A 17,726-nucleotide genomic window follows, 5' to 3' on the forward strand; every position below is an offset into this window, starting at 1 on the left:
CACCTTCCACAGTAAGGACGAGGGAGTTGAGTGGACATATGAGCCAAGAAATATTTTGTCTGTGTCCCAGGTTGTGACAACAGTGCGTTCAATCTTGTTCCCATTACCTCCATGTGGGAATTTACTCTCGTATATTGAATTTCAAAGACATAACCAATTGAACAATAGTACTGAGCACGACTCTACTTATTCTGAAAAAAACAGGAAAGACCAGACTTCACTTCAGAATGAGGTTCTATGCCCTTCCTGATTTTTTGCTCTTATCTACAGTATTTTGTATATACAATGGATATCCCACTTCCCACCCACCTTAACTGAATGTCATATATCCAGTATATATATATATATATAAATTTTTATTTATTTATTATAAATAATATATATATATATATAGGCTAACTCCCGCTCTAGCAAGGAAAATGGCCTTAAAACGATCATTCATTCATATATATATATATATAAACCTTGATGAATATTACTTGCACAATCGTGGATTAAGTTTCTTGTGGTGGAAGGAAACTTGGAGCCTGATTCTTGCCAATTTCACGAATTTGTCACAACACATTGAACTACATTTTCATATTGTGGTGGCAATCTGGCGAATTACAAAAAAATTTTCTTCATTGTCGCTGATCTACCTCAGGTCATTGCATGTAATTAAAAGGCCACTGTCTTGGAAAGTTACTTCCCCAAATTTTTATGATAAACTGAAAGTGTATGCCTTTCTGATATTGTTGCTGATAAAATTCTGAAAACGAACCCAGGCATATTGCTTCAAACTGACCCAGACTACACTCTTCTCTTATTTCTGGAGCAGAATCCAGTCTGCTATGTTGTGACGTATGAGATGGATCGGTATGCACTACAATGACAATGGCGACTGTGAATGCGGACAGTGATAGGGACAGGAACTTATCGCATGATTTGTTTGCGAATTATTCAAGTTTTCACAAAAGAAAATGAACTAAATGAGACAGAAAGCGACGAACACGGCCAAATTCTTTTTATAACAATATTTCTAAAGTCATCAAGTCAAGTATGACGTAACATGACGAAACAGGAATTTCTACCCAAGACACACCGTTAGACGTGGAAAGGAAAGGGGCATCACGGACCTCCGTTTCATCACTGGTGGATCTTTTTTGCAAAAACCGACGTCCAAAAAAGCATCCAATCATAATAATCGGAAAACCCAAAACACCAAGCATCAAAAACCCCATTTCACTGAAACCAAACGCAATTGATTGTAAGGGAAGTGGAGCAGAGGGAGCTATCAGCTACCAAATATAGACGACATCCTCTTCATTCACGATATCAAATGAAAACGGAAATGGAAGGAAACTCGTGATAATAATGCCATGGGGTCAGGCAAAGAACTTTTTTACCACTAGATCAACAAGGAATTTTGTCTTATTATATTATATTATTATTATTATTATTATATTATTATTATTATTATATTATATTATTATTATTATTATATTATATTATTATTATTATTATATTATTATTATTATTATATTATATTATTATTATTATTATATTATTATTATTATTATATTATATTATTATTATTATTATATTATTATTATTATTATATTATATTATTATTATTATTATATTATTATTATTATTATATTATATTATTATTATTATTATATTATTATTAGGCTTCCAGGGCCAAGTGGCCTGGAAATCTATTGTTATTGTTAAGTTTATTATTATTCTAGTTCTGTGAATTTTTTGAGCCGGGAGTTTCTCAAAAACGGCAATCCCGATGAAATTGAAACTTTGGGAGCTGTTCGAGGCTTACGTGACTTTGCGCATATCATTTTTGTGACATCATTGGTCACGTGATTTGGCTGCGATCTTGGGTTTATCAAAACCCTTCAACAACTTCATCTCCGAAACTGCCGAATAGATGATTTGACGTTATTCACCGATAAATATTTATCAATGCAATATTCACTTTTCATCCCTTTTTCCCTGATGTTTGTTTGCAGTTTCAAATCCAACAATCAAAGCTTTGGAATGGGACTCCAATGGAATTGTACTGAATGTGTCGTGTGAATCCGCACAAGGTTCCCTACCAATAACGTACTCTTTGTTCAAAAACTCGACTTTTATAAAGAGGTCTCACCAAGATCTGCCTGCACCTGTGGTTTTTCAAATCGAAGAAAGAGGAATGGACGATGTGCTGAAATGCAAAGCGATTAATTCCATGGACATTCCCAAGTATTCTTCTTGTAAGCCATTGGCAAACTTGTCATTTTGATGTCTTAAATGAGATTTGGCTTTCACTATTTTTTCAAATACTGTATAATCATGTTGTGCGTGATCTGAAATGTATTGTCTGCGCACTTTTTCAGTTCTTCAAATCAGGAATGCTTCAAAAATTCAAAAAGAAGAGAAAAGTGATGAGAAATCACCTTTTGGTGAGAATTCCTTAAAACTTTATTTTGGGGGCAAAGGGTTTGGATGCGGTAGGGTGCCATGGCAGAGACATAAAAAATAAAGTGAAAGCTGGATCTAGGACAGAAAGATGAGTTGGGGAGCAAAATAAAATTGGGAGGAGAAAGATGCAAATGGCATTATGGTTAAGGCATCCACCGAGTCTGGGATGTCGGCGGGTCAATTCTGACCCTGGCCAAGTCACGCCAAATACTTACAAAAAGTACATGCTGCCTTCTCGCTTGATGCTCAGCATTTAGAGAACAAGGAAAACCCCCTGGGTTAGCATCCCATGAGGACGGTCGATTTCTCCTGAATTGCCTCGATGACTTGCTGAGATAAATTTGGCTTCACAATATGGTGTTGCCAGCATAAAGAGTGTTCTGTGAAGTTCCGTCACTTAACCCCAAGATGACTGGTTGCGTTTGTCTGCTATCAAAAAAGTCAAGTCCAGTGTTGTCTCCTGTCTCTCTGTCTGCACGTGTGTGCATGATTGTGTGACGGCTTGTCCGTTAGTCATATATCTCGTGCAAAATAAATAAGAATGAGGGAGAGAAGGGTCATTTACATGAGAGGGGTAGTTTCCTTCTCCTTCATGGTTTGCACATTTACATTATAAAATGCAGTCAGCTTCAGGTCTGGTTGAGAGACCATCAAATTTAAAATGGAAAATACTTTCAGGTCTTAATCAATCTCTTAAATGGGAAACTCCCAATAGAGATTCACCATTTATACGATCCTCATGGGGCTGCTGGGGCAGTGACGGAACAACAACAAAAAATGTGATGGTTCTCATCAGGCAATGTGGTCAACAGGTCCACCCAGAAGTGGGAACTTGATGAGGATGGTGACACAATATCTTTATTAGTGTCTTTAATGCCATATTTAATTGCATTGTAATACCAGGGTATGCACTCTGGACACATACATATATGATATATATATATATATATATATATATATACATAAATACAGGGTGTTTCAAAAAGATTGATACAAATTTGACTTCCTGCCATTTCTTTGTTTTTTGACCTGTTATGTAACGTTTTCCTTTATTTAAAAAAAATTTTTTTTTTTTTTTTAGTATACAGAATCGAGGCTCATGAAAGAGCTAACATTTATCACACAAACAAATCAACCAGACAAACAAAATATATAAAAAGAGGGAGCGGTAGACAAGATGGGGAGAGAAGGGGAACCACACAAACACAACATTTGAGAGCAGGGACATCGGGAGATGTGTGGGAGGGAGAGGGCTTGAGGGGAGGAGGCGTGGGAAGGGGGGGGGGGGGGGGGGTTGGAGAAGTATAAAACACAAGGACGCCAAGGACTTCCAGGAAAGAAGTTGGTATTTCAAAAAAGTGGATTTGGGGTGAAATTAGTGGGGGTAGAAAAGATCAAGGTTTTGGATGGGGGAAGATAAGAGATGGTGGTGAACAGCTGTTTTAAAGACCTGGAGGGAGGAGTGGGATTGAAGGGAGTGAGGGAGTTTGTTCCAGAGGCGGGAGAAAAGAGGAATGAAAGAGTGAAGGTGAGCAGAGAGTCTTGATTTTGGCAGTTTAACCATAAGAGGGTTGCAGGCAGATCTTGTGCGACCTGTAGGAATATTTGGGGGACAGAGCCCAGAGAGAGCTGAAGGAGCAAGGCCGTAGACGGGTCGGTAGAAGACGGAAAGACCACCAACCTGCCTGCGGTGAGTGAGTGAAAGGCCCTTGGAGTTAGCTTCATCGCGGGAGATTCCAATGATTCTGAAATCCTTTTCAGGGTTTGGTGGTGTTATCGTGTTATTTGTTCCCTGGGATTTCTAGCTCTGGAGCTCATCTATGCCATTGACAGTGGAGCAGAAGACAAAAGTCGTGGCTCTGTGGTATGAGACTAAATAATATGTAGACACCCGCCGGAGGTTCTACCGGGAATACGACCTCAGAACACGTAATGGACCCACAAATTGTGCCATTCAACGTATTGTGAAACATTTTGAGCACCAGGGTATAGTGCACAACCAGAGCAAGGGCAACAGTGGCAGGCCGGCATCAGTAACCAAGAGTCAAGCCAACATCGAATTGCAGTCCCAAGAAGTCCCACCGCCAGCGCTCCCAGGAGCTGGGCATTAAACCAACATCAGTTTGGCATCAACAATAAGGAACTGAAGCTTCTCCCATACATCATCTCTATTAGTCATAAACTGACTCAAGATGACATGAAAAGGAGACTTGATATGTGCAATTGGCTCAGTGACAGGATGGAGTGGTACGCAAACTGGATCAACCTGATGTGGTTCAGTGATGAAGCCCATTTCCACTTGAATGGTGCCACCAACAACCACAACAACATTTTCGGGGGCAGAACCACATGACACCTACAGGAAAGTTGGACAGAACTTTGGAGTCAGGATCAATGCCTGTCTAAACCGCGGAGGGGCACACATCAAAAACTTCAATTACAAGGATTTTGCGTAAATACCTATTTCAGACCTTGGGCTCTCACTAACTCTAGCAGTGACTTACTGCATTAGCAATCAGTGATAGAAAATACCATGTCTTACGCTTTCAAGAAATGTTTGGTACACTTTCCTGAGGTTTCTGTTTCTTTGTAAATCAACGTTTAAAGTTGTATCGCTCTTTTTGAAACACCCTGTGTGTATATATATACATATATATATATATATATATATGTATATATATATATATATATATATATATATATATATATATATATATATATATATATATATGTATATATATATATATATATATATATATATGTATATATATATATATATATATATTGTAACGGTTTTGAGAAGTGTAACGAATTTGAGAAGTGTAACGGTTTTTGAGAAGTGTAACAATTTTGGAGGAAGTGTAACGAATGTAAAAAGTATGGTTTTGTTATGTGTAACACCCTCATAATGTAAATAATGGTCGCAGCCGTCCTCCTAGTTAATTCCATGAAACTTACACGCAGGCCACGATATATCTTTTTAAATAGTGTATTTCCTTATTCTATGTAGGCTAAATATGTGTTTCCCACTAGATTGACTTTGCATTGTATCAAACGAAATAAGCGTAGGCCCTTTCAATTTCCCCAAACATCTCCGCTCTCCAAAGTTCCTTTCAAAAGGGGTGCGAGTGGTGTTCAATCCCGCAAACCGCCATTGCCCATGTGCTAATCTCGGAGAAGAAAGGCGTGTCTCCACCTCGTCATAGAGGGGAGGAGTGAGCCAACCCCACTTGGCCAACCAGCACCGCGGTTAGCGACCCGGTAGGCGTGCCCTCGCAGCCGGCGGCTTGATTCCGCCCGGAGTAATAAAAGGGACTGGAAGGGACTGCTTCACCAGATGACCTGGCAGATGAGAGATGAGCGAAGAGGTGACATACGAAAGGAGCTGTGAGCTGAGCTGTGAGCGGTGAGATGCGAGACGCTCCAAGCCAAAGAGGAGAGGAAACCAGCTTTGGAGAGACGCGCTGAGAGGAGGGAGACGGCTCCACCAGAAGGAGAGGAGCATGTGTGACCGAGCCAGCGCGTGACGTCTACAGCATCGGCAGCGGATACGCGACGGAGGGTTTTCCCACCAAAACCGCGAGGAATTGAGAGCTGCTGCCTCCGACCCTGCCTCCCTCTCCAGCATTCCACCTCAAGCCCTACCTGCCTGCAATATCCCCCGTGTAAGTGTGAACGTCGTCTGTCCTACTCGTTGTCTTGGGGTTAAGTAAAATGAATAGTATAAGCTAACGATGCACTGTGTGACTGCTTCTTCCATCCATTGCTGTAAATAATTTTGGTCGCTCTTTCTTTTTGCTTGTGTGTGTATAATAAATCTGTTCTTCCTCCGTACTCTGTCTTCTTCTCTTTTCCTTCTCTTTCGGTCGCTTTAGAGGTTTCCCGATTGAATATCTGCGGTGCGATCTGGTCAACGTCGGGTGGAATCGGGTTCTAATCGGGGAGTAACTGTTCGGACGCGGTAATACCAACCGCTCGGTAAAATAACATCTTTAACCGCGTCCGCAACAATTGGTGTCAGGAGTGGGATCAGACCCGAAGCGCGCTTAACGCGCTCAAAATTACAAGCTGCCGAAATTTATTTTGTTTTATAAAACCCGAATTTTGGAGATCGCGCCATGGACAATCAAGGCGATCGGATGTCGGTGGGGGAGATAGACGGGTTAGGGGTAACCCAGGACTTAGGGGAAGAAAGGGAGATGAGAGATGAGCGAAGAGGTGACATACGAAAGGAGCTGTGAGCTGAGCTGTGAGCGGTGAGATGCGAGACGCTCCAAGCCAAAGAGGAGAGGAAACCAGCTTTGGAGAGACGCGCTGAGAGGAGGGAGATGGCTCCACCAGAAGGAGAGGAGCAGGTGTGACCGAGCCAGCGCGTGACGTCTACAGCATCGGCAGCGGATACGCGACGGAGGGTTTTCCCGCCAAAACCGCGAGGAATTGAGAGCTGCTGCCTCCGACCCTGCATCCCTCTCCAGCAATCCACCTCAAGCCCTACCTGCCTGCAATATCCCCCGTGTAAGTGTGAACGTCGTCTGTCCTACTCGTTGTCTTGGGGTTAAGTAAAATGAATAGTTTAAGCTAACGATGCACTGTGTGACTGCTTCTTCCATCCATTGCTGTAAATAATTTTGGTCGCTCTTTCTTTTTGCTTGTGTGTGTATAATAAATCTGTTCTTCCTCCGTACTCTGTCTTCTTCTCTTTTCCTTCTCTTTCGGTCGCTTTAGAGGTTTCCCGATTGAATATCTGCGGTGCGATCTGGTCAACGTCGGGTGGAATCGGGTTCTAATCGGGGAGTAACTGTTCGGACGCGGTAATACCAACCGCTCGGTAAAATAACATCTTTAACCGCGTCCGCAACAATTGGTGTCAGGAGTGAGATTCGGGGCCCGAACCAAATTTTTAAAACATCAAAAAAAAAAAATTTGGTCAAAATTTGTAGCGGACGAAATTTGTTTTGTTTTAAAGCAAAACCCGAATTTTGAGATCGCGCCATGGACAATCAAGGCGATCGGATGTCGGTGGGGAGATAGACGGGTTAGGGGTAACCCAGGACTTAGGGGAAGAAAGGGAGGAGGAGAGCAATGAGGTGGTTGAGGGTGTATCAGACGCACAAAATGGCGTCCTCGCGCACGAGGTTGCGGGCGCGCAAAATGGCGCCTCGCACATGGCTACGGCGGCCGCACCCGCTGCACAAGTAGGAGGGATGGCCCAAATGCAGGCCCTCATGGAGCAATTTATGGTACAAATGCAGGCGTCCCTCAACCTGCAGAGTGAGCAAATGAGGGCTCAGAGTGAGCAAATGGGGGTAATGGGGAACCGGATGGATGCTCAGAGTGAGCGATTGGGAAACCAAATTGAAGCAATAACCAACAGAATGGGTGACCGCATGCAAAAATGTGGGGAGACCATGGATCGCATGGTGGGCGAGGGGGTCCCAGGGGTGCACGAGGAGGTAACGCGGATCGAGAAGCACTGGTTGAACGAAGCGGAGAAAAGCACAGGTACAATGACCGGGGTAGAAATCGCGACCCGGGGTTTGGAAAAGCCGGCGACCGATGAGGTAGAGGGAATTTTATTAAAGCCAACGGTCGTCGAGGTGCACAAAGAAATTATGGGTATAGTTGAAATTGGAGAGACCGGGGACTTAAAGTTAAAAGAGCAACAATCGGAGGAAGGAATGGAAATTGCTCAAAGTCTAAATGCACATCCTGATGCTGTACTCGCTAATCCAAATGGAAGTTTGCAGGTTTTGGTGCAGGGAGGAAGAAGAACCCCGAAGGTGAGACGTGCTGTGTATTGTGCGGGGAGATTTTGTAAAAGGATGTTTGGCGACAAAAGAATTTTCGCGCGCTTGGGATCGAGGAAGCATCCGGGCGTTGGTGAAGGGTCCCGTGTGAGTGGAAATGGCACGCGTGGGAGGAAAAAGTGTGCGTCGGCGAGTGGGTGTGTTATAAAGTGTGGGAGTGAAACCGAGTGCGAGCGAGAATGCACGTCGGGGTGTACGGAGTGTACGTGCGAGGGTGAGAGTGACACGAGGAGTGAGTTGGTGGTGGAGCGGGTGCGAGAATGCACGCTTGGAATGGTAGAGGGTGTGCGAGGAAGCACACCTGGGTTGGTGGTAGCGCGGGTGTGGGAGAGCCCAGGTGAGCGCGTTAGTGGGTGGATGCAAGAGTGCACGCCCATGGTGAGTGTAACGGAGGACGTAACGGAGGAGAGGTGTGGACCAAAGTGTGCGCAAGAGTGTGCGCGAGAGGTGTGGTGTGTAACAGGGAGAGCGTTGGTGGAATGTACGGACGGCGTTGGAACGCCGGGTTTTGTGAGGGTGAAAGGGGTAGCGTATGCGTGTGAGCATGCAAGTAAAGCATCGACGGTAACCGGGTTAGTGGTTAGGGCGACGGATAGCCGATGCGAGCACTCGGGGTGCGGTGTGCTTTGTTGGGTGCGAGGCCCGGCGCGGATCGATGCTGCGTCGCTTCTCTTCGAAGCGTCATTGCCGATTCGGGCTTGGCCCCGCCCCGCACGGTCGAGTCCGGGCCTTGGCGGGCGAGGCGACCGGTCCGGTTCAAGGGCGAGTGGGAGGAAGCGGTACAGTGCCCCCTCGTGGGGATGGGGTTCCGACCGGGGGAGATTGAGCCATCGGGCCCGGGACCGCAAGGTGCCGCGCCGAGATGGTGCGTGGAACCTCGGTCCAACCAAACCACCTCCCTTGAACCGAAAGCCGGACGGATTCAACCTGCAGGCGACCAAACCACCCGAATTCATTGCTCGGCTTTACGAACCGAGTTTAATGATGTCACGACGCACCGAGGCTAGGATATAGTGGACTGTGATGATGATGGTAGTGATTTGATACGAAATTTATAATAGTGGGTAGAATTGGCAGTAAATGGAAAATTTTTGAATTGGTTGGAATTTGGATGAGCAAAATTGGTAGTGGGAGATGCCCGATGTGGTGGGATGGGCAATCCACCATCCTTCCCATGGGGGGGCAAAGGAGCACTAGATTATGGGGTGTATGGCAGTGGAAACTAGCCCGGGTGGGTTAGGTTATATTGTGTGTAGGGATCTAGCGAAGATGACATTAGGTAACGTTAAGGTTAGTTAGTGACTGATACCTGTAGTGGGGACGCAGGTAGTTTAGTGTGGATGATAATGACGTGGGAGCGCAATAGTTTAAAGGGACGACTGGGAAGCGCAAGTTTCAGAGGGGAGTAGTTAGCTGAGATGATGCCGTGTGTTTGAGGATTGAACAGGTGTGATTGAACAGGTGTGATTGCACAGGTGTGCAACTGAACAGGTGTGTGGAGCAGTGTATGAGTGAGTGAAGGTGATTGTGTATTGTGCTGACCAAATGGTCTAGGAAGAGGAGGAGGGTGCAGGTGGCACCAGGTATGATTGCACAGGTGTGCAACGACAGGTGAATGAAGGACAGGAGTATGGAATAAATGGTATGGAGTATTGGAATGGATGGTCGTGGAGTGAGTATGGTGGAAATTGTGGAGTGGAGTGGATGGTGCGAAGGTGTGAATGGGGGAAGAGTGGACCCCCATCACGGATACCCGGGGCGGGTAGTGTAAGTGTTAGGTAGAGGGTACAGGTAAATTGTGGTTGGATATTGGCATCTGTGGTGCGGGTGAAAGATTGGTATTGTGGATGGGTGCATTAGTGTTGTGGAAATGGCTGGGCGTGTAGCCTGTTAGTGTGTGTAGTTGGTTTGGGCACTCCACCACTGTGAGGATGTCGGCCAGGTGAGGCCGCAGGTGGGCTCTGGGAGCCGGTAGTTGTTGTGGATGGGGCCCGAGGATCCGGAGGACGGACCCGGGTAGCCCAGTGCCAGAGGGCACCAAGGGGTGACAGAGCCAGGAGGGGTCTTCCCCAGTTAGTTAGGTTAGGGTGAGGAGCTAGGTAAGCTCGGGTGGCAACTACAGTGGTGGAGGTGTGCAGGTGGGTAGACCTGCTGGGAGAGCTACACGTCGCAGCCCAGAAATTGTGCGAGGGCACCGGGAGATGAATCGGGGGAGTGAGACCCCAAATTGAGAAGCACCACAGTTTGGTCAATGGGAATTGGTTTTTAGAACCCATAGTGTAAGTGGCCAATGGATTGGCAGGGAAAGACCCCGGGTAGTGTAAAGTGTGTTAAAATCATTTAGAGGATAGTTAGGAAGAAGGATCTCCTCGCACCATCTGCATCCACTCACCTGAGGTGACAGGTACTCCGCACCATGCCATGTTTAATTATTTTTGATGCAAATGTTTTGGATTGTGAGACGCATCATGACGTGGGTGTGACATTGTGCGTAATTCCATCTCTCCCCCCTTATGAGGATTGATGATGAATTGGTGATGGCAAATTTTGAAGTAGAGGGATTGGAGACGAATTTGGTGTAGAAGGGAAAGATGGGGAAGACAAGACGTAGTGACGAATTTGTAAAGGTGTAAATTCTTGTAAATATGGGGTAAGGGTAAGGGCAAGGGTAGTGTAGGTGACAGGGGGGGGTGACGTATGGTAGGGACGAGTTTTTCTCACTTCGCTCTCGGTACGCACTTCACCCTGCATTGCCTTTATTGATGTGTACCCTTGTGACCTTACCCCTCGCTCAATTGTCTTCCCCCCTTTTGTCTCCCACTTGAGGACCTGTGCGCCATTGGGTGCCGAGGGGAGCGTGCGTGAGGTGGCCATTGTGCGCACGAGATTCCCAGAACCAGCATGCATTGCGTTGATGTACCACTTTATGGACCGCTGTTCTGCGGCCAAGTACCACTTGATGGACCCCAGGTTCTGGGGCAGGGCACCTCTGTTGGAGACCGGCCATAGTGGCCAGGGAATCTTGCTTGCGGACCTCGGTAAGGTGGCACCTATGCCAAACAGGTGGACCACCCTTAGTTGGCCCCTGAGGCCCTAAATAAAAAACGAACACAAGTGGTGCTTTTTATATTTCCAAGTAGGCCACATGAAGCCAGAAGACGTCGGGAAGAACATCGGCCCAGCAGAGAAAGAGAAGACCACCACCAGTTGTTTTGTTGTGTTTATTATGAACCATGGTGACTGTGCACCGAGTGGTGCTTTTGGTGCGTTGTGGTGCTTTTGGTGCTTTGTGGTGCTTTTGGTGCTTTGTGGTGCTTTTGGTGCTTTGTGGTGCTTTTGGGTGCTTTGGTGGTATTGGTACTGGTGCATCGATGCAATGCGTGCTGTCTCCTCCCTCCCAACAGGGATTTCTTTTTCTTGTTCCCTAAAAAGAAAACAAAAACAAAAACACAGGTCCTGGGTTGCGTTGTAAATAAGAAATAACGTCATTGTAAATAATGCTCCCCACCGTAAATGTATAGTTTGAGAATAATTCCGTAATTCGGTTAGCTGTGGGCTTGAGTCTGTTAGACAGGGTGCAATGCAATAGGGGGACATACTTATTTGTGTTTTAAGATTGTCACACTCAGGGTCAGGTTAATTGTAGAGGGAATTACACCTACGTGTCACACTAAGTTAAAGTTTTGTAGGCCCGAGAGCGGGCCTGAAGAAAGGAGGGTGCAGTGTAACGGTTTTGAGAAGTGTAACGAATTTGAGAAGTGTAACGGTTTTTGAGAAGTGTAACAATTTTGGAGGAAGTGTAACGAATGTAAAAAGTATGGTTTTGTTATGTGTAACACCCTCGTAATGTAAATAATGGTCGCAGCCGTCCTCCTAGTTAATTCCATGAAACTTACACGCAGGCCACGATATATCTTTTTAAATAGTGTATTTCCTTATTCTATGTAGGCTAAATATGTGTTTCCCACTAGATTGACTTTGCATTGTATCAAACGAAATAAGCGTCGGCCCTTTCAATTTCCCCAAACATCTCCGCTCTCCAAAGTTCCTTTCAAAAGGGGTGCGAGTGGTGTTCAATCCTGCAAACTGCCATTGCCCATGTGCTAATCTCGGAGAAGAAAGGCGTGTCTCCAACTCGTCATAGAGGGGAGGAGTGAGCCAACCCCACTTGGCCAACCAGCACCGCGGTTAGCGACCCGGTAGGCGTGCCCTCGCAGCCGGCAGCTTGATTCCGCCCGGAGTAATAAAAGGGACTGGAAGGGACTGCTTCACCAGATGACCTGGGAGATGAGAGATGAGCAAAGAGGTGACATACGAAAGGAGCTGTGAGCTGAGCTGTGAGCGGTGAGATGCGAGACGCTCCAAGCCAAAGAGGAGAGGAAACCAGCTTTGGAGAGACGCGCTGAGAGGAGGGAGACGGCTCCACCAGAAGGAGAGGAGCAGGTGTGACCGAGCCAGCGCGTGACGTCTACAGCATCGGCAGCGGATACGCGACGGAGGGTTTTCCCGCCAAAACCGCGAGGAATTGAGAGCTGCTGCCTCCGACCCTGCCTCCCTCTCCAGCAATCCACCTCAAGCCCTACCTGCCTGCAATATCCCCCGTGTAAGTGTGAACGTCGTCTGTCCTACTCGTTGTCTTGGGGTTAAATAAAATGAATAGTATAAGCTAACGATGCACTGTGTGACTGCTTCTTCCATCCATTGCTGTAAATAATTTTGGTCGCTCTTTCTTTTTGCTTGTGTGTGTATAATAAATCTGTTCTTCCTCCGTACTCTGTCTTCTTCTCTTTTCCTTCTCTTTCGGTCGCTTTAGAGGTTTCCCGATTGAATATCTGCGGTGCGATCTGGTCAACGTCGGGTGGAATCGGGTTCTAATCGGGGAGTAACTGTTCGGACGCGGTAATACCAACCGCTCGGTAAAATAACATCTTTAACCGCGTCCGCAACAATATATATATATATATATATATATATATATATATATATATATATATATATATATATATATATATATATATACATAATCGGTCATTATGCAAGGTTTTTCAGAGTCACAAGTGTATGGAAGGCTCATTGCGTTGCCCTGATGAAGCCCCAACAAGGGCGAAACCAGGTCGGTAACTGTGAGTTTTGCATGCACTTTTGACAGTATCGGAATTTAACATCCATAATGACGCACTGCTAGATGGCTCCTCCAGAGCTTGGCAGGCAATGTGGACAGACTTGGCGATGACGTCATGACGTTCGCTCATTAGGTTGGAGCACCAAATTACAGATACTAATATATGTATATATATATATATATATATTTCACCCCTGTATATATATATATATATATATATATATATATATATATATATATATATATATATATATATATACATATATACATATACACACACAGTCACGTGAAAAAGTAAGTACACCCCATGTAAAGTTTTGACTTTTTCAACATATTTCAACATACAGCTATTTGATCTTCATTTCAACAATATTGGGAGATAAAGGTGATATAATATAACAAATATCATGATTCATGAAACATTTACATTTTGTAGTCCATTGTATCTATCTATAATTCCAGTAATCTCTGTACGTTTGTACGTTTGTACGTTTGTTTGTCTGTGACCGCTGTTTCTCGACAACCACGGGTCCGATATACTTTAAACTTGCCAGGTATATTGCTGGGGACCCGAGGATGTGCCTTTTCAAGGTTTGAAATTAATCGGACAAGTACTTACCGAGCTATGGCGATTTAGCCGTTCGCCGTTCGCTTTGGCGTTGCGAATGGACCAAACCATTGCATGTAAATAGAGGGGGGGGTTCTGTGGTCGTTGCGAATGGACCAAACCATTCATGTAAATAGAGGGGGGGGGTTCTGTGGTCGTTACTGCCACGTGGTTTCAAAGTTTTTTTTTGCTGTTGTTGTTTGCACGCATGTTTTTTTGCACCCACGTACGGGCACGCCCTAGGATGTTTACACACACACACACCCCTACACAAATTTTTTTTTTTTTTTTTTTTTGGCAAGGAACGGGCACCCACGTAAAAACGATTCAACCAATCAGAGAGCAGCGAACGATCGCGTGTGCCGAACGTGGAGGACACACTCTGCCTCGGATGGCACATTTGAGAGCGTATTCATTTATTTCACGTTTGCAAACTATGTTGGCGTTAAACTATGTTTTAAAACTAATAAAACCGAATTTGCGATTCATTCGCTTTCCTGCGCGTTTGTGCACGCGATGGCGATTTCTTTACCAAACTCCGGAAGCCGTTCGCTTTGGACCAAACCATTGCATGTAAATAGAGGGGGGGGATTGTCACCGTACTCGCAAGCCGTTCGCTTTGGACCAAACCATTTCATGTAAATAGAGGGGGGGGGGGGATATAATTTTAGATATAGATATAGTACGGGCAATGCCCTAGTAATTTAAATAAACATAAATGCAAATTTCGCATGTGGAAAAATTAAGTACACCCCATGAAGTGTGTTTTTTAAAATCTTTTTAACATATGTGGACATATCAATATTTGATCCTCATTTAAACAGTATCTTTTGATAAAGGTGATCTAATTGAACAAAAAACAATGAAAAATTGACTTTGCAAGAATTTATTCAACAAACAATTGTTGCACAGCATGCACAATTGCATGCACAGCTCGTTTCAAATCCCCCACAACATCTCGATGGGATTTAGATCCGGGCTTTGACTTGGTCATTCCAGAACCCTCCATTTCTTTCTTTTCAGCCATTCCTTGGTGGATTTACAGGTATGTTTAGGGTCATTGTCATGTTGCAAGGTCCACCATCGGTTGGCAAACTTTATTCTTGCCCTGATGTTCTTTCTGGACAGCAAAGGTTTCCTCCTGGTACACCTCCCATGTTGATCAAATTTGTGCAGCCTCTTTCTAATGGTAGACTCGTGCACTTTGACATCAACAGTGGCAAGAGCTACCTGTAGGTCCCGTGATGACATTCTGGGGTTCTTAGAGACTTCTTTCAGCATCTTGCGGTCTGCTCTCGGGTTGAACTTGCTGGGGCGGCCTGGCCTGAACAAGTTGGCAGTTGTTTGGAATCTTCCCCACTTGTAGGTGATCTTCCGGACAGTCGAATGATCGATTTCAAATTGTTTGGAGATCTTTTTAAATCCCATCCCAGACTCGTAGGCATCTACAACCTTCTTTCTTAAGGCTTCAGAGAGCTCTTTTAATCTAGGCATGGTGACGCCGCACACTTCAACAACAAAGAGCAAACCAACCTAAATGTCTGAGGTTTAAATAAGACAGGTTCCTCCAAGATCCTCTCTAACGATGTTCTAATCATTTGCACCTGAGCTGGTGCACCTGATTCTAATTTTAGGTATTTGAAGTAGTGATAAATGTAAGGGTGTACTTACTTTTTCCACATGCGAAATTTGCATTTATGTTTATTTAAATTATACAATGGACTACAAAATGTAAATGTTTCATGATATTTGTTATATTATATCACCTTTATCTATCAATATTGTTGAAATGAAGATCAAATAGCTGTATGTTGAAATATGTTGAAAAAGTCAAAACTTTACATGGGGTGTACTTACTTTTTCACGTGACTGTATATATATATACTGTGAAGGGCTCTTTACGAACTGGTTCTGCATCAAATGACAATTTTTGTTTGATCAAATGATTGATGATGTTGAGCAAAAGACAATGGAGCTGGAAACCCAATGATGATGTTGATGACGGTAATATTGGTGTTAATTTGTGTTTCAGGTGTAAAGAAATTTCCACTGATTGGTTGCATCTTAACTGTTCTGTTCATTATCATCATTGTTGGCATAATAGCTTGCTATGCTTCCTGCAAATACTGCAAATGTAAGCATTGTCATCCTCGTGTTTTATGCCATATTTTTGTTAATGTTTCAAATAGACTAATCGCATTATATAGACAAAACATTCTTCTGTAAAAGTAATTTTTTTGTATCTTTCTAGGCTCATGTGATTTAAAAGTGTTTTACATACGATATCAAAGCATATGGATGGGTCTTGTGACAGGTAAAAAGGCAACAAACTGACAGTGGAGTGGTGGGGCAACAGTTGGGCACAACACACAAGGAAAATAACAAATAGGAAAATAAGACAGAATTGAGGACAGAACGAACACAGTAATGAAAGGGAGAGGGAATATATCGTTTGGGTTCATAGGGTTGGAAAAGATTCCATGTACGGGATGGGGGAAGGACATGGGATGTTAGCCATGTTGGACTTGGACCCATGGGGAATTCTATTCACGACTAACTGGCATGGGGGAACCTTAAAAACCATCCAGCTTGTTGCCGAACAAAATAAATGTATGAATGATCGTTTTAAGGCCATTTCCCCCGCTAGAGCGGGGGTTAGCCTTGCGGGCCCCATGAACCATGCACCTTGCGTTGCCGAACCATGGAAAAAATTAATTCCTTGCCAAGCTGCTCCAAAGAACTTTGGTATGTGCATTTAATAACGAACATTGGGGAAATTCCATTCATCGGTCAGCCTGAGACAAAAAATTTATCAAAGAAAGGAACTGGAAATGAAATCAGCTAAATTTTTTAAAGTATAATGTAACCTTTATAAAGGCAAGCAGTTGCCAACTCTGGTATCTTCTGTTTAAAAGGCAATGAGTGACACAAGATCTTGTACTTGGCAGACTGCAAGACCTTGGCAATCATCTAAAACGAACCACTTCTTTCATCGTGAGTCTTGTTCCCTTGCGCCCTCTCCTGGACATTCAATTTTCACTGCAACAGCATTTTTCTTGAAGGGGTTTTCAGCTTTGGACAAAGGCAGTGTGGATGTATAGATATAGGCCATTTAGATAGCTTATCGCCGCAATATTGAAGGTCGCACCTACCAGAAGTAAAAATTATTATGACTTCAAACAATTCAGTAAATTCCATCCAATGTGTGATTATCTCTTTAAACAGTCGCTACTGTTGTTTAACAGTAGACTGAAATAAATTTGGAGGAAACCCGACGTCCTTGAGGCATTCTATGCTTACTGCATCCGCTACAGACTAACAGACCAGAGCCACCTTGAGTAGGCATCTCTGCCTATGAGTAGGCATCTCTGTCTATGAGTAGGCATCTCTGTCTATGAGTAGGCATCTAATCTCCGTGTGAGTAGACATCTCTGTCGGTCACAATGATCTTTACCGAATAAAGGTGCTTAAATGAGTCTTCACGCATGCATGATTTATCCCATTGCCTGTCCGATTTTTCTTGCCATCAGATTGTATGTGGACTGCATAACTTATATCTTAATGCCACATATGTGATTTCTCCTGGGCGTGGCTTCAGGAGTGTCATGCCATATTGCCTCTGACACCATTACAGAATGGTGTTTGGGGCAATATCACTTGGCCAAATCTTTCGCGACCTTTTCATGGGAGGATTTGTGCCAAGTTTTCACAGCTATAGCTGGGTCGCAAAAGATTT

The 17,726-nt window shown here is 44.2% G+C and overlaps 1 protein-coding gene across 1 annotated transcript in view; it reads left to right on the plus strand.

The window, feature by feature from the left end:
* The window catches only part of LOC144893988 (uncharacterized), a 105,403-nt gene extending 87,937 nt beyond the window's left edge, over window positions 1-17,466 (plus strand). Inside the window, exons 3-6 of the mRNA XM_078785356.1 lie at window positions 2,004-2,246; window positions 2,370-2,435; window positions 16,023-16,124; window positions 16,939-17,466. Of these exons, the coding sequence (XP_078641482.1) occupies window positions 2,004-2,246; window positions 2,370-2,435; window positions 16,023-16,124; window positions 16,939-16,964 (437 nt within the window). The 3' untranslated portion in view covers window positions 16,965-17,466. The remainder of the gene's footprint in view (window positions 1-2,003; window positions 2,247-2,369; window positions 2,436-16,022; window positions 16,125-16,938) is intronic.
* The last annotated feature ends 260 nt before the right edge of the window (window positions 17,467-17,726 follow it).

The sequence above is a fragment of the Myxine glutinosa genome, chromosome 1 (genome assembly GCF_964187855.1).
Source record: "Myxine glutinosa chromosome 1, kmMyxGlut1.1, whole genome shotgun sequence".
NCBI lineage: Eukaryota > Metazoa > Chordata > Myxini > Myxiniformes > Myxinidae > Myxine > Myxine glutinosa.